Raw genomic sequence first — 14,350 nt, forward strand, 5'->3', positions numbered from 1 at the left:
AGTTCTAAAGGGTCTGTTTGTTACTCTGAGACCAGGTCTGAATATTAGTGCATTTACCAATCAATCGATCGATCAGTACATTAATCAATCAGTCTACTGGCAGATAATCAATGTTTGAACTCTTTTCGTGTTTATAATAATTTTGAGGTTTGGACTAATCGAGCGCTATGAATTCTGGGTAACTGACGATATTTCTCACAATTTTTACCAATCAATCAATCAATCAATCAATCAATCAATCAGTGTATTAATGGATTAATGCCCTCCCCCACCTCCACTCACTGCAGGAGCACAATGTCAATAATCCCAGAGCTGGAGAATTCTCCCAGCACCAGCCTGAAGACTACCGTCCGGGGGCCTCAGTCACGAGGAGAGACCGGTCCTTCAGCACATCGAGGATTATGTCCCCCCAGACTGTCTCCCTCCAGACTGTCTCCCCCCAGACTGTCTCCCCCCAGACTGTCTCCCTCCAGACTGTCTCCCCCAGACTGTCTCCCCCAGACTGTCTCCCCCAGACTGTCTCCCTCCAGACTTTGACCTTCACCAGTTCTCATATCGTGTGAGCAGATCCACAGAGGACGCCATCTCCGTCTCACTCTGCACTGAACCACCTGCAGCCGCAGCAGAGCTACGTTCAGCTGCTCTTTGTGGATCACAGTTCAGCCTCCAACACTATAATCCCAGACAGACTCATCACCCAACTGGACACTCTCGGCCTTCCCCCTCTCACATGTGCCTGGATAAAGGACTTCTAACCAACCGACCCCAGACTGTGAGACCCCCACCTCTCCTCCACCTGCACCCCCAGACTGTGAGACCCCCACCTCTCCTCCACCTGCACCCCCAGACTGTGAGACCCCCACCTCTCCTCCACCTGCACCCCCAGACTGTGAGACCCCCACCTCTCCTCCACCTGCACGCTGAGCGTCGGCTCCCCACAGGGCTGCGTGCTGAGCCCCCTCCTGTACTGCCTCTACGTCTACGACAATCTCATCGTATAGTTTGCAGACGACACTACGTCTCCGAGGGTGACGAGGCAGCCGACAGAGAGGAGGTCCTGGAGATGAACACCAAGAAAACCAGAGAGATCATCGTGGACTTCAGGAAGCACAGCACCGACCCAGCCCCCCTCTTCATCCACGGTGAGTGGGTGGAGAGGGTCCACACCTTCAGGTTTCTCATCTCCGCCGACATCTCCTGGACAGAGAACATCACAGCAGTCTGCTGAACTCCAACCTGCTGCTGACCTTCTACCGCTCATCCATCCAGAGCCTGCCGACGTACTGTATCACAGTAACAGCAGCTGCAGACAGGGCGGGGCTCCACAGGCTGCCCCCCCTTTAGAGACGTACACGCCCCCCCTCCTCAGGCCTGCAGACCCTCTGTTGTATTATTACTTTAAGTTCTGTGTTTATATTGTTTATGTTTATAGTTTATATTGTTTATGTTTTATATTGTTTATGTTTTATATTGTTTATATTGTTTATGTTTTATATTGTTTATATTGTTTATGTTTTATATTGTTTATATTTATATATTGTTTATTTAATATTTATGTTTGTTTTATATTGTTTATATTGTTTGTTTATATTGTTTATATTTATATATTGTTTATTTAATATTAATATTTATGTTTTATATTGTTTATATTGTTTATGTTTTATATTGTTTATTTAATATTAATATTTATGTTTTATATTGTTTATATTGTTTATGTTTTATATTGTTTATATTGTTTATGTTTTATATTGTTTATATTGTTTATGTTTTATATTGTTTATATTTATATATTGTTTATTTAATATTTATGTTTGTTTTATATTGTTTGTTTATATTGTTTATATTTATATATTGTTTATTTAATATTAATATTTATGTTTTATATTGTTTATATTGTTTATGTTTTTATATTTATGTTTTATATTGTTTATAGTTTATATTGTTTATTTTATATTGTTTATATTGTTTATGTTTTATATTGTTTATATTGTTTATAGTTTATATTGTTTGTTTTATATTGTTTATATTTTATATTGTTTATATTGTTTATGTTTTATATTGTTTATATTGTTTATAGTTTATATTGTTTATATTTATATATATTATATATTTAACAGTTTTAAACTGTTGTTGGAGTATTCAGTCTCATCGTCAGTGAAGACTTTCTATCTTTAAACAATCTTTAGTTTAAAATGAGTAAAATCTGATTCTGGATCAGTTTGTGTTTGAGAGTAACTGATCGATAAATCTGATTCATTGATTATTATTGATCATTGATCTGTGACTCACTGAGTCCCTCGCGCTGCTGACCTCCTCCGGTGTGTCCCTGTCGGCTCCCGTACTTTCACATTCGCACATTTTAACGTTTTCTGCCGATAAACTGCCGCCGGAGCTAACAGCTAACGGCTAACAGCTAACAGCTAACAGCTAACGGCTAACGGCTAACAGCTAACGGCTAACAGCTAACGGCTAACAGCTAACGGCTAACTGTTAGCTGCTAGCTGTTAGCTACCGAGATAAACACGTCACTGAAGTTTACCGCCGCGATGACGTCACTGTGTCCAACCGTTACAACGTCACAATATAAACTGTGACGTTGGACGTCGTTCGCGCGGTTTTCTGTCACAGTTTAGCCGCTGTTAGCATCGTTAGCATCGTTAGCATGTCGCCGCTGTGGGGAAGCTGTCGCTGCATCCAATGGCAACGGTGCGTCTGCAAACCGGTCCGGGTAGGAACACAGACTCAGTTAGAAAGGTTCCTGTGAGTGAGGTAATGTTAGTTTAGTTTTAAAAAGCTCGAGAAATTAATTTCAGTTTCACATCATCACAATTCTAAAAGCTTTAAAGGGACATTGTGTAGGAATAGTGCTCTCTAGTGTCTTCAAATGCGTATTGCAACTACGGAAGCTGTTATGTACCAAGAAGCCTTCCTGTCTTTCTCCTTCATTAACTCCCCGATGAATGAAGACATTGATTTTAGCTAATAAAACACTTAAAACTACACAATGTCCCTTTAAAGAGTTTAGCTGTGAGCTGAGTGCATCATGGGAAATAACTCTGTGTGTGTGTGTGTGTGTGTGTGTGTGTGTGTGTGTGTGTGTGTGGTTTATGGAGACATTTCGTCTGAATACACACTATAAGGACGTTTTGTATTACGAGGACAGGGTCAGGGTCCTCAGTATAAAAGTGTTCGTATAAACTTAGAAAACTAAAATCCAAAATTTCTCCAAATTCTAGAAATTGTCTCCATAATTCAGATAAATACCCGGATTTGTGTAAAATGTGTGTATTGAGTCAGAGCCCCTTTGTGTAAAAATTCAGGGCTCTGATTGGCTGACAGTGTGTAACCATCCTTACTGTTTATCAGGTGACCTCTCTTCACCCAATCATTTTGACCTTAAATCATTCCTGGTTAATATCCTGCTAAGTCAGCACACTGTTACTAGCACATGGGCGTCGGAGCCATCGTCACTCGGTCCTGGCCGGGCGCTCCTATCCGGACCCAGTCTGCGGGTTGTTTACGTGTTGATGCTCACCACCTCACAGAACAGGTAACTAAATGTCCATTGAATGTTGAGATTGACATCAGATGTTTTCAGTAGCAGAGCAGTTGTGACTGCTTGCTGATATTTAAAGGTACCGATACACAGTCCTCAGTTTGCATGTCTTGGTCAGGTGTAAAGACTATGAGGACAGTCTATGGATACCATTAAGTGTTTTATTGGTGTGTTTGCCAACATGATTTTTAACCTGACTGGTAAATTATCATGTCATCAATATCATCTAGCCTTTTTTAGTCCATATCTGCATTTTTAGCTTTCAAGATATTAGTGTCTACAGTTTTCTAGTCAACAATGGATGTTACTTTACTGTGTTCACTTAATTTCATTGAATAACTGAACAAATGTTTGTTTACATACTGTATATGTATAATGTATATTCTTTTCCTCAGTACATTTAATCAAGTACAGTCTTGTTGTGCCTTAATGGCTATTTAAAGATATTTTTCTCTTTTTCTACACAAGATTTCAACTGAGGCAGAAGATCACCATGCTGCTGTGGCATCGGACGATGAACAGATGTTGAACAGATGTTGAACAGGTAACTAAATGTCCATTGAATGTTGAGATTGACATCAGAACTTTTCAGTAGCAGAGCAGTTTTGAGCAATGTTTTTCAGGGTGTAGGTATAGTCTTCCCTTTTTCTATGCTGGTCAGGTATAGACACTCTTAAGGTCTGTATTTGGACACCCTCCATTTTTTTTCTTTTTCAAAAATATTTTTGTCAATTTTCTTAACAATTGAAGCAACAGATAAAAACACATATAATAATAAAAAAAATAAAATAAATAAAGTTTGACACAGACTATAACGTGTAAAACCAAAGTACACACAAAGAGGCTTAATATAGTATCAGAGTTGAATGTCCACTTGAGTACATCAATTATGGTAAATGGTAAATGGACCTGTACTTGTATAGTTTCCTGTCTAGTCTTCCAACCACTCAAAGCGCTACAGCCACATTCACCCTTTCACACACATTCACTCAGTGATGGCAAAGTCCATCGAACAGAAACTAACATTCATACACACTCACACACTGATGCACGGCATCGGGAGCAATTTGGGGTTCAGTATCTTGCTCAAGGATACTTCGACATGTCGCACCAGGAGCCGGGGATCGAACCCACAACCTTCCGATTAAGGAACGACTCGCTCTGCCTCTGAGGTAATTATGTCAAGATAGATACTCTTTAGGGGGGTTAACTACAGTTTCAGGTACTCCAAGATAGGTCCCCACACACCACAACATTTCTGTAACTTACCAGATATCTCATATCTCAGTTTTTCAATGTGGAGGATTCCTACTAGCTCCCTCAGCTCACACTCTCAAAATACATCTCTTTGCTATGACCATACCATAGGCCACCACTGTACTAACACTCCGACCCATCTTGTCCAAAGTGTTAGAAATGCCAAGTAAAGCAGTTTCAGGGTCAGGATCCAGGTTTACTTTAAGTACATGAGAATACCTTCTGATATTTAGCTATACTAAATATTCTGCAGGGATGAACAGAGCAATGCGACCTGACGACGAACCTCCAGGCAACTCATGCGGTACGTCCTCCTATCTCAGCACACTGGCATCCTCATTGATGTTTGACTCAATGCATTTGTCCGCTAAATACACCTGTCCATTTGGTGTATCTCACTCTTTATATATATATATATATATACATATATATACACACACAACTTGAAATTGCCATCACTTTTATGATCTCATTTTCCCGATGACTTTATATATCTGCTAGCCCTGAAAAACCGGGTGAATACAAACATGAAGACCCTACCACTGGGTCACTTTTCTGAGAGTCAAGTGACTCCCATTCTGCTCTGTTCAAGTATAAAGTTATTGTTGATGATGTAAAGGCAGTGGTAAGATTTTATTGTGAAACTAGAAATTCTGATCATGTGATTTTGGGGTCAGTTTATTTTAAAAATAATCTGACTGAATATATTTTATCCTAAAACTATATTTTCACATGCTTGTGTGTGCAGATGTCAGTAATTCATTTTTACATGTCTCAGAGTTTGAGAGCAACTCATGTTTCATCTTGACAAACAAATGTTAACTTGTACATGAAAAAATGATCCCAATGAGCTCTTTCCAGTTTTATTTATACATTTTAAATATGGGAAAGAGTATTGGCAGTCAGTGAAATATGTTACGATTGTATGATATATTGTAGTCCTTTGTTGTGGGATTTTAAAAGTTCTGATTACCACTTATGCACCCATTGTTTTTTAAAGGCTGGCTCTATTTGAATTGGTTTAATGAGTTGAGTATTAAAAATGGCTCAAAGTCCTATTAAATATTTATAAACAACCATTTTGAATGCCTTTATTGTCAGTGCATGTTACACACAATGAAATTTGTAATCATTAAAATCTGTTCCATCCACTCACACAATAATAAAATCTGGTATATAAAGGCCTTTAGTGTTTGTCTTTAGGCATGTCCCCTTTAATCAGGGTTGACCCTGTGTATGTGTGTGTGTGTGTGTTACTGTGTGTGTGTGTTACTGTGTGTGTGTGTGTGTTACTGTGTGTCTGTGTGTGTGTGTGTTACTGTGTGTGTGTGTGTGTGTGTTACTGTGTGTCTGTGTGTGTGTGTTACTGTGTGTCTGTGTGTGTGTGATACTGTGTGTGTGTGTGTGTGTGATACTGTGTGTGTGTGTGTGTGTGTGTGTGTGTTACTGTGTGTGTGTGTTACTGTGTGTCTGTGTGTGTGTGTGTTACTGTGTGTTACTGTCTGTGTGTGTGTGTGTGTGTGTGTGTGTGTGTGGTCTGTATTTAGCCCGGCCCGGCTCCAGGTTAGCAGCAGATGATATTCTATATGAACTCTGTTTATCGTTCACAGTTTCAGTCTCTGACATAAAGTTAAAAACAGAAGGTGAGCCGCAGTGGGCGGAGACATGAGGGGTATTGCACAAAACCAGGATAAGGGATTAAGCCGGGATATGTTGGTTATCCTGGCTTAATTTAGCCTCAAGTCGGTTGCATGAAAGCAGGTTAAACTTAACCTGGCTAAGTTACTATGGTGATTTATTCTCTGCAGTTAGCCTGCTCCAGACCAGGCTAACAGCCAGGCTAACATTAATCCTAGTGATTCACCTGTATTTCCACCGTCAATCCTGTGAGGAATTAATGTGTTTTACAGCATGTCCATGGTCTTTCTAAGTATGTTGCATCATTTTAATTATCCTGCATTAAAATATTACATATATATTGTCATTTCTCATTTCATTTAAATCTGTTGGCTGTTTGTAATTGCAACAGTCTTTTTATATTGATTCAAGTGGAAGTATTATTACTCAGGACAAGTGTTATATTGCTATGCTAATGAAGACTGCTTGTCAAACTGCATAAATATGTGTTTATTGCAGTAATTGAGATTACAAAACACAGCTGATGAAGTTGCAAAGGTGTTTTCAATGAAATCTGTGACAAGGGCAATATAGTATATATATTATGGCATACCGTTTAAGAGATTAATCTTTGAATATATAAAATTAATCTTTGAATATATGGACTGAATCTTTGAATATATGGAATGAAACTTGACCTGTCATCAAGGCACTGCTGCCATCTTGTAGAAGTGAGAATGAGTCAGTCAGGAACCTTGTGGCAGCAATACTGAGCAATGAGGACATTATTAACTCATTGGTAAGTGCTTGTACGGGCCACAATCCTTCCCATAGTACCCGTGCCCAATACCGTTCTCCTGACGAAGAAGTTCACTCCCTTTTTAATGGTGGCAGGCCGACTACAACAGGCCTCAGGCTAAATCCTGACAGAAAAAGCAAAAAGTTTTCCAGTTCAAGAAAGTATTGTAATATTTCAACTGATGCCATTTTGTAAAACCAGCTAATTCAGAAGGCTATCACTTTGATGAAAAGGATACAACTAGGTTTTCAATTTCATTCAGTATTCTCACATTTTTATCAGTATATCCAAGATTCATTTCCTAAACGGCATGCCATAATTTATATATATATATATATATATATATTATTCACAGCTGTTCCCTCTTCATAATGGCTTGCCCTTTTTTGGAGGATGTACTGGATGAGGAAGCCCTAATCCTCAGACGAGCATTTAGTCATGAAAGAGTCTTCTGGGACAGGTCAGACCCATTGGCTGTTGGAGAGGACTATCTCATTGAGAGATACAGATTCTCAGGTGATGGACTAAGATATTTATGTAGGCTGCTGGGTCCAAAAATACAGCACCAGACGGCAGGAAGCCATGCTCTCACTGTACCACAGATGGTCTGTGTTACAGTGAGATGTTTTGCAAGTGGGAGCTTCCTTTATTCTGTTGGGGATGCAGAGAACCTCAATAAAGGAACCATTGGCAGCACATATCCTGGCTTGGTGGGCCGCCCCCTGTGCCAGTTCTATGGGCTTTTTTAACTGCTACAATCATACAGACATTCAACATGTCAGCAGATACCTAATCTATTCACCTCATTTGTTCACTGTTATCTACTTTATAGTCACTGACCAGCCTGCAAAATGTTCTTGTATTTAACTTTAACTTGCTGCCAGGTCCTTTTATGGCCAGACAAGTTTGTTCTTTATGAAGGATAGAAAGATAAAATAGATAAAAATAGATTAAATGACACACATTGTGGATAATTGTTTGCACTTAATCATACTTTACATTTCCTGAGTAACATGCACCTCTACTTGCCACATTTAAAGCAAAGTGTACAACAGTTGATTAGTGGACTTACAGTAACTCCTTTAGTCCTTTAATTGGAGCCTAATGATGACAGTTCCAGTGGAGCACTGTTTATTCATTGTACAGTTTTGGACTACTTAAGCATTGCCGGTCCGCTATTGTCTGCCAGGCTTTCTCTCTTTCTTTAATTATGGCATTGGTATTGGCTTTTTTTCTTATATCTTTCACCTCTTCATAGAACTCCATCAGGAGCTGTTGTTCAGCGGCCGTGAAATATGAAGCGCGACTCTTATCCATGTTCCCATCGGTGATTCTGTGAGCGATCGCGAGGTCTATTTCAGTATGCCGTGAACACGCACTTATCCCGACTATCTACACCTGGCTTAACATAGCCGCACCTTTTAATCCTGGCTCGGCAAACGTGCAACCAATTAAGCCAGGATGCACCGAGCAGGCTAAGTCAAGCCGCGCTTGCTCAATTATCCTGGATTTCTTTATCCTACTTTTGTGCAATACCCCTATGGAATATTTATGGAGTTAGAATCACACACACACACGGTCCGTGTATGTTTTGGTCCGTGTATGTTTTGGGGTCCGTGTATGTTTTGGTCATTGGATTTTCCTTTCAGTAACGGGTATTAAAAACAGAAAACGAGTGGTTATTTGATTTTCGTTTTAAAATACAAAAATTAAAATTGAAATACAAGGCGATTTTCTTTTTCATGGTCAGAAAGGGATGAGCGAAATTTAAAAAATATTCGATTTTCATTTTCTATTTCATATAACAAAAAATAAAATCACTAGAAGACAGAAACAGAAAAAAGGCCTGTTTTATATATTTTGAGACCGGATGTTGTCATTTACAGGACAGTGCTGTGTAGAAGAAACAGTAGACTAGTAGACTGCGGTCAATCCAGCCGTGAGTTCGATCTCCGTGGTCAAATCAGCCGCACTTAAATTTAGAGTGTACAAGTATTCTCAGCATTATGGTAAATGCGGAGAAACAGCGTATTTACTTCTATAATTCGAACCTACATTTAAAATAAAATATGTTACATTAAAGTGTTTCATGCGCCCTGACGAAAAAAAAACCACTTCATATCAAGTATCTTTACTGCACCAGTGTGGAGAAATGCCAAAATAAAAGCCTCATATTTATGCCTCCAGAGATTGCATATTTGACCATATTTGAGGTTCTGTAAAAACATATTGCTCAGTGTTTCCTGGCTACTGATGGTATATTTGACTTTTACACATATGAGACTACAAACATACTTAATATCAAGCATTTTTACTGTACCAATGTGGAGAAATTGAAGAATAAAAGTCCCATATTTATGCCTCCAGATTCCATATTTTCTTATATTTGAGCTACTGTAAAAACATATTGCTCAATATTTCCAGGCGTGGGTGAAGCATTTTCATTATACTTCAATAATGATGCAGTAATCATGACAAAATTTCACACAAATGTTTAGTAACATCTTATAAAAAAATGATAATATGAAGGCTAAACACTAAACACAAAATCCTACACAATTCTAATTTGTTTACTTTTCACACAAAATGCAATTCCAGTCCACATTCTTCTTATTTTGCAGCTCTGCTGTGTCCATTTGTAGGCACTGTATGTGGAACCATCTGCAACAGCTGTCACACTGAATCTGTAAAAGGGAAAAATAATATGTGAGGAAGAGACAGTAGGTACAATGGAGTTTTGAAGTTAAAACTAATTATTTTTCCCTTTTACAGATTCAGTGTGACAGCTGTATCATTGAGCAATATGTTTTTACAGTACCTCAAATATGGTCAAATATGCAATCTCTGGAGGCATAAATATGAGGCTTTTATTTTGGCATTTCTCCACACTGGTGCAGTAAAGATACTTGATATAAAGTGTTTTTACAGTAGCTCAAATATATGAAAATACCACTTGGAGGTACAAATATGGGACTTTTATTGTTGAATTTCTCCACATTTGTACAGTAAAAAATGCTTGATACTAAGTATGTTTGTAGTCTCATATGTGTAAAAGTCAAATATACCATCAGTAGCCAGGAAACACTGAGCAATATGTTTTTACAGAACCTCAAATATGGTCAAATATGCAATCTCTGGAGGCATAAATATGAGACTTTTATTTTGGCATTTCTCCACACTGGTGCAGTAAAGATACTTGATATAAAGTGTTTTTTTATTCATCAGGGGCGCATGAAACACTTTAATGTAACATATTTTAATTATAGCTTACGGCTCTCAATACATTTATTTTGAAAACCGGAAGTAAATACGCTGTTTCTCCGCATTTACCATAATGCTGAGAATACTTGTACACTCTAAATTTAAGTGCGGCTGATTTGACCACGGAGATCGGACTCACGGCTGGATTGACCGCAGTCTACTAGCCTACTGTTTCTTCTCCACAGCACCGTCCTGTAAATGACAACATCCGGTCTCAGAATATGAAACAACAGGCCTTTTTTCTGTTTCTGTCTTCTAGTGATTTTATTTTTTGTTATATGAAATAGAAAATGAAAATCGAATCATTTTTTAAATTTCGCTCATCCCTTTCTGACCATGAAAAAGAAAAACGCCTTGTATTTCAATTTGAATTTTTGTATTTTAAAACGAAAATCAAATAACCACTCGTTTTCTGTTCTTTAATACCCGTTACTGAAAGGAACATCCAATGACCAAAACATACACGGACCCCAAAACATACACGGACCCCAAAACATACACGGACCCCAAAACATACACGGACCCCAAAACGAACCGCCAACGATTCACAAACAAAGTCAGTGTGGTTTGTGAATTGCCAAACTAATACATGTTGTTCTGGAAATAAGAACCGTACCTATCAAACACACACTTCATGCTTCAGACACAAATACAGTTTGTTTGACACATACAGAGAAACATATTTCTTCAATTACAAACAAATATATCCTCAAGTACCATTCTCCATAAATATCGCCTACAGTTCCCATAATGCACCTGGATAGTGTCTTTCATTAGACTGGATTTGTAACATTTGGACCTCCAACAATACTGTTGAATTATGGGAAATATATTTACTTACAATAAGTCTGATGTTTCCTGAACACATCACAGCTGTGTGTGTGTGTGTGTGTGTGTGTGTGTGTGTGTGTGTGTGTGTGTGTGTGTGTGTGTGTGTTACTGTGTGTGTACTGTGTGTGTGTTACTGTGTGTGTGTGTGTGTGTGTGTGTGTGTGTGTTACTGTGTGTGTGTGTTACTGTGTGTGTTACTGTGTGTGTGTGTTACTGTGTGTGTTACTGTGTGTGTGTGTTACTGTGTGTGTGTGCGTGTGTGTGTGTGTTACTGTGTGTGTGTGTGTGTTACTGTGTGTGTGTGTGTGTGTGTGTGTGTGTTACTGTGTGTTACTGTGTGTGTGTGTGTGTGTGTTACTGTGTGTTAGTGTGTGTGTGTGTTACTGTGTGTTACTGTGTGTGTGTTACTGTGTGTTACTGTGTGTGTGTGTGTGTGTTCAGTGTTTTTCCAGCCTCTCTCTCAGTGAACAGCTGACAGTAGAAGAAGAAGGCCAGCTGATCTAATAATAGCAGAGAGAGTGAGACCTGTATCTGTATCGGTCCTTCTGCACGCCGTCGCACCGCCACCAACCTCCAACCATGCCCAGCAGCCAGACCCGCAGCCGGGCCAGAGACCGGAACGACGTCCTGAACCGACCCGAGTTTCTGTCCCTGAACCAGCGCAGGGACCAGGGTCCGGGGGAGGGGCGGGGGGGCGGCGGTCCGAGGAGAGCCCCGCACAGACAGCAGAGTCAGCAGGAGGACGCCGGAGCGAGGTAAGACTCCGCCCACTGACACCACGGCTCACATTTAGCAGCTGGTGGTCTGATCCTGGTCCCCGGACTCTATAGAACCAGAACTTGCTGCAGAGCCACCTCGACTTGTTGCCACGGTTACGTCCTGTCGGTTTGTTTCTGTGTTTGAATCCATTAAAATGAACTTTTTTAATGTTACACTTCCTGCACAGACCTTTCACAATAAATGCAGCTCAAACAATAACAGGAGGGTTTATCTCCACTTCCTGTTACTCTCTGCTGTTTCCAAGGTTCATTATTAGAAGGTAGGTCAGCTCAGTTTATGGGAATTATTAAGGTTCAAATCCCCTCTGCTCCACACTGTCACACCAAACTCCATTCAAAAAACGGCTGTTTTAAGGAAGTAAAACCTTTATTTCCACCATCAGTGAGACTCTGATTCTCTTCAGTCTACAGACACAATCTGCTCACATTGACTCAGTAACATCATTAACTAACCTGTGAGGAAGAGTTGGACACAGACACACTCACTGACTGTCTGTCATTAACTAACCTGTGAGGAAGAGTTGGACACACACACACTCACTGACTGTCTGTCATTAACTAACCCGTGAGGAAGAGTTGGACACAGACACACTCACTGACTGTCTGTCATTAACTAACCTGTGAGGAAGAGTTGGACACAGACACACTCACTGACTGTCTGTCATTAACTAACCTGTGAGGAAGAGTTGGACACAGACACACTCACTGACTGTCTGTCATTAACTAACCTGTGAGGAAGAGTTGGACACAGACACACTCACTGACTGTCTTTTAACTAACCTGTGAGGAAGAGTGGCCAACCACTGATGTTGTCATTAACTAACCTGTGAGGAAGAGTTGGACACAGACACACTCACTGACTGTCTGTCATTAACTAACCTGTGAGGAAGAGTTGGACACACACACACTCACTGACTGTCTGTCTCTCTGTCCTCAGGGGGTCCAGGGACTCCTCTGAGGGGGGCCCAGCAGCTGATGGGGGGGTGAAGGAGGACTGTATGCAGCTCAATCCGTCCTTTCGAGGCATCGCCATCAACTCGCTGCTCGCCATCGACATCAGTCTGTCCAAGCGTCTGGGAGTGTGCGCGGGGACTCGTGGCTCCGGGGCCCCGCTGCGCTCCATGGTGACCCTGCTGGCCCTCAGCGGTCACGCCCTCCCCTGGCTCTGTGGGACTCTGATCTGTCTGTGGAGCAGCAACACGCTGGCCGGACAGGAAGTCCTGGTGAACCTGCTGCTGGGTGAGTACTGCTGCTAGTGTTAGCATGTTAGCATCTATCAGATTAGAGTCCACTTTTTACTTTAAAACCTGAGGAAGATTTAAAGAGGAGCAGCAGGAGCTCAGTGAGTCTGAGGAGGTGAAAACTGAGTAACTCATATTCTATTGACCAATACCAATAACTGATCATATAAGCCATCAGGCAGACGTCTATCTGACAGTGCTGTAGCTACATTTAAGGAGGAGATTCCTTCAGTGTTTAATTCAATGCCATGTCTGAATTTAACAGAGTCCTATAACAACTTTAGTCCCTCTGAAATTGATAATCTTGTCGATAGTGCTACAGGCTCACTACGATCAACATTAGACTCTATCGCTCCTATAAAAAGGAAATTATTAAAACATAGGAGACTAGCACCTTGGTATAACCACCAAACCCGCCAGTTAAAGCAAATAGCTAGGAAATCTGAAAGGAAATGGCGCTCTTCCAAATTATCAGAATATCGCTCAAATTGGCAAGATGATCTTAAAACCTATAGAAAGGCCCTCCGTAATGCCAGAGGAGCCTATTACTCAGCACTAATAGAAGAAAATAAGAATAACCCTAGGTTCCTCTTCAGCACTGTAGCCAGGCTGACAGAGAGTCACAGCTCTATCGAGCCACATATCCCCATAAACTTAAGTAGCAATGACTTCATGAGCTTCTTCTATAATAAAATTATTACTATTAGAGAAAAAATTAATCACCAACTGCCATCAACGGTTATCAGTGGCTCTCCAAGTTCAGGGACTTCTGTCAATGTAAACTTAGATATATATTTAGACTGTTTTTCTGCTATCGATCTTCATCAGTTAACTTCAATCATTTCTTCATTGAAGCCATCAACCTATCTGTTAGACCCGATCCCAACTAGGCTGCTTAAAGAAGTTGTTCCCTTAATTGGCACTTCTTTACTGGATATGATTAATCTTTCTTTATTATCAGGATATGTACCACAGTCCTTTAAAGTAGCTGTAATTAAACCCCTTCTTA

General features: G+C 40.2%; 1 protein-coding gene and 1 long non-coding RNA gene across 3 annotated transcripts in view; one reads left to right on the plus strand and one right to left on the minus strand.

Moving 5' to 3' along the window:
• The first annotated feature begins 11,740 nt into the window (after positions 1-11,740).
• The window catches only part of LOC127359719 (inactive phospholipid phosphatase 7), a 5,207-nt gene continuing 2,597 nt past the window's right edge, over positions 11,741-14,350 (plus strand). Inside the window, exons 1-2 of the mRNA XM_051393722.1 lie at positions 11,741-12,076; positions 13,038-13,339. Coding sequence (XP_051249682.1) covers positions 11,901-12,076; positions 13,038-13,339 — 478 coding nt within the window. The 5' untranslated portion in view covers positions 11,741-11,900. The remainder of the gene's footprint in view (positions 12,077-13,037; positions 13,340-14,350) is intronic.
• LOC127359728 (uncharacterized) lies at positions 12,447-13,024 on the minus strand. Of its 2 annotated transcripts, XR_007882806.1 has the most exons (3): positions 12,925-13,019; positions 12,719-12,828; positions 12,447-12,608 (listed from the first exon to the last, which is right to left on the minus strand). It is a non-coding gene; the product is annotated as an uncharacterized LOC127359728 (long non-coding RNA). The 2 variants fall into 2 exon arrangements; XR_007882807.1 differs by lacking the exon at positions 12,719-12,828 and having other exon boundaries at positions 12,925-13,024.

Source organism: Dicentrarchus labrax, unplaced genomic scaffold, assembly GCF_905237075.1.
Source record: "Dicentrarchus labrax unplaced genomic scaffold, dlabrax2021, whole genome shotgun sequence".
NCBI lineage: Eukaryota > Metazoa > Chordata > Actinopteri > Moronidae > Dicentrarchus > Dicentrarchus labrax.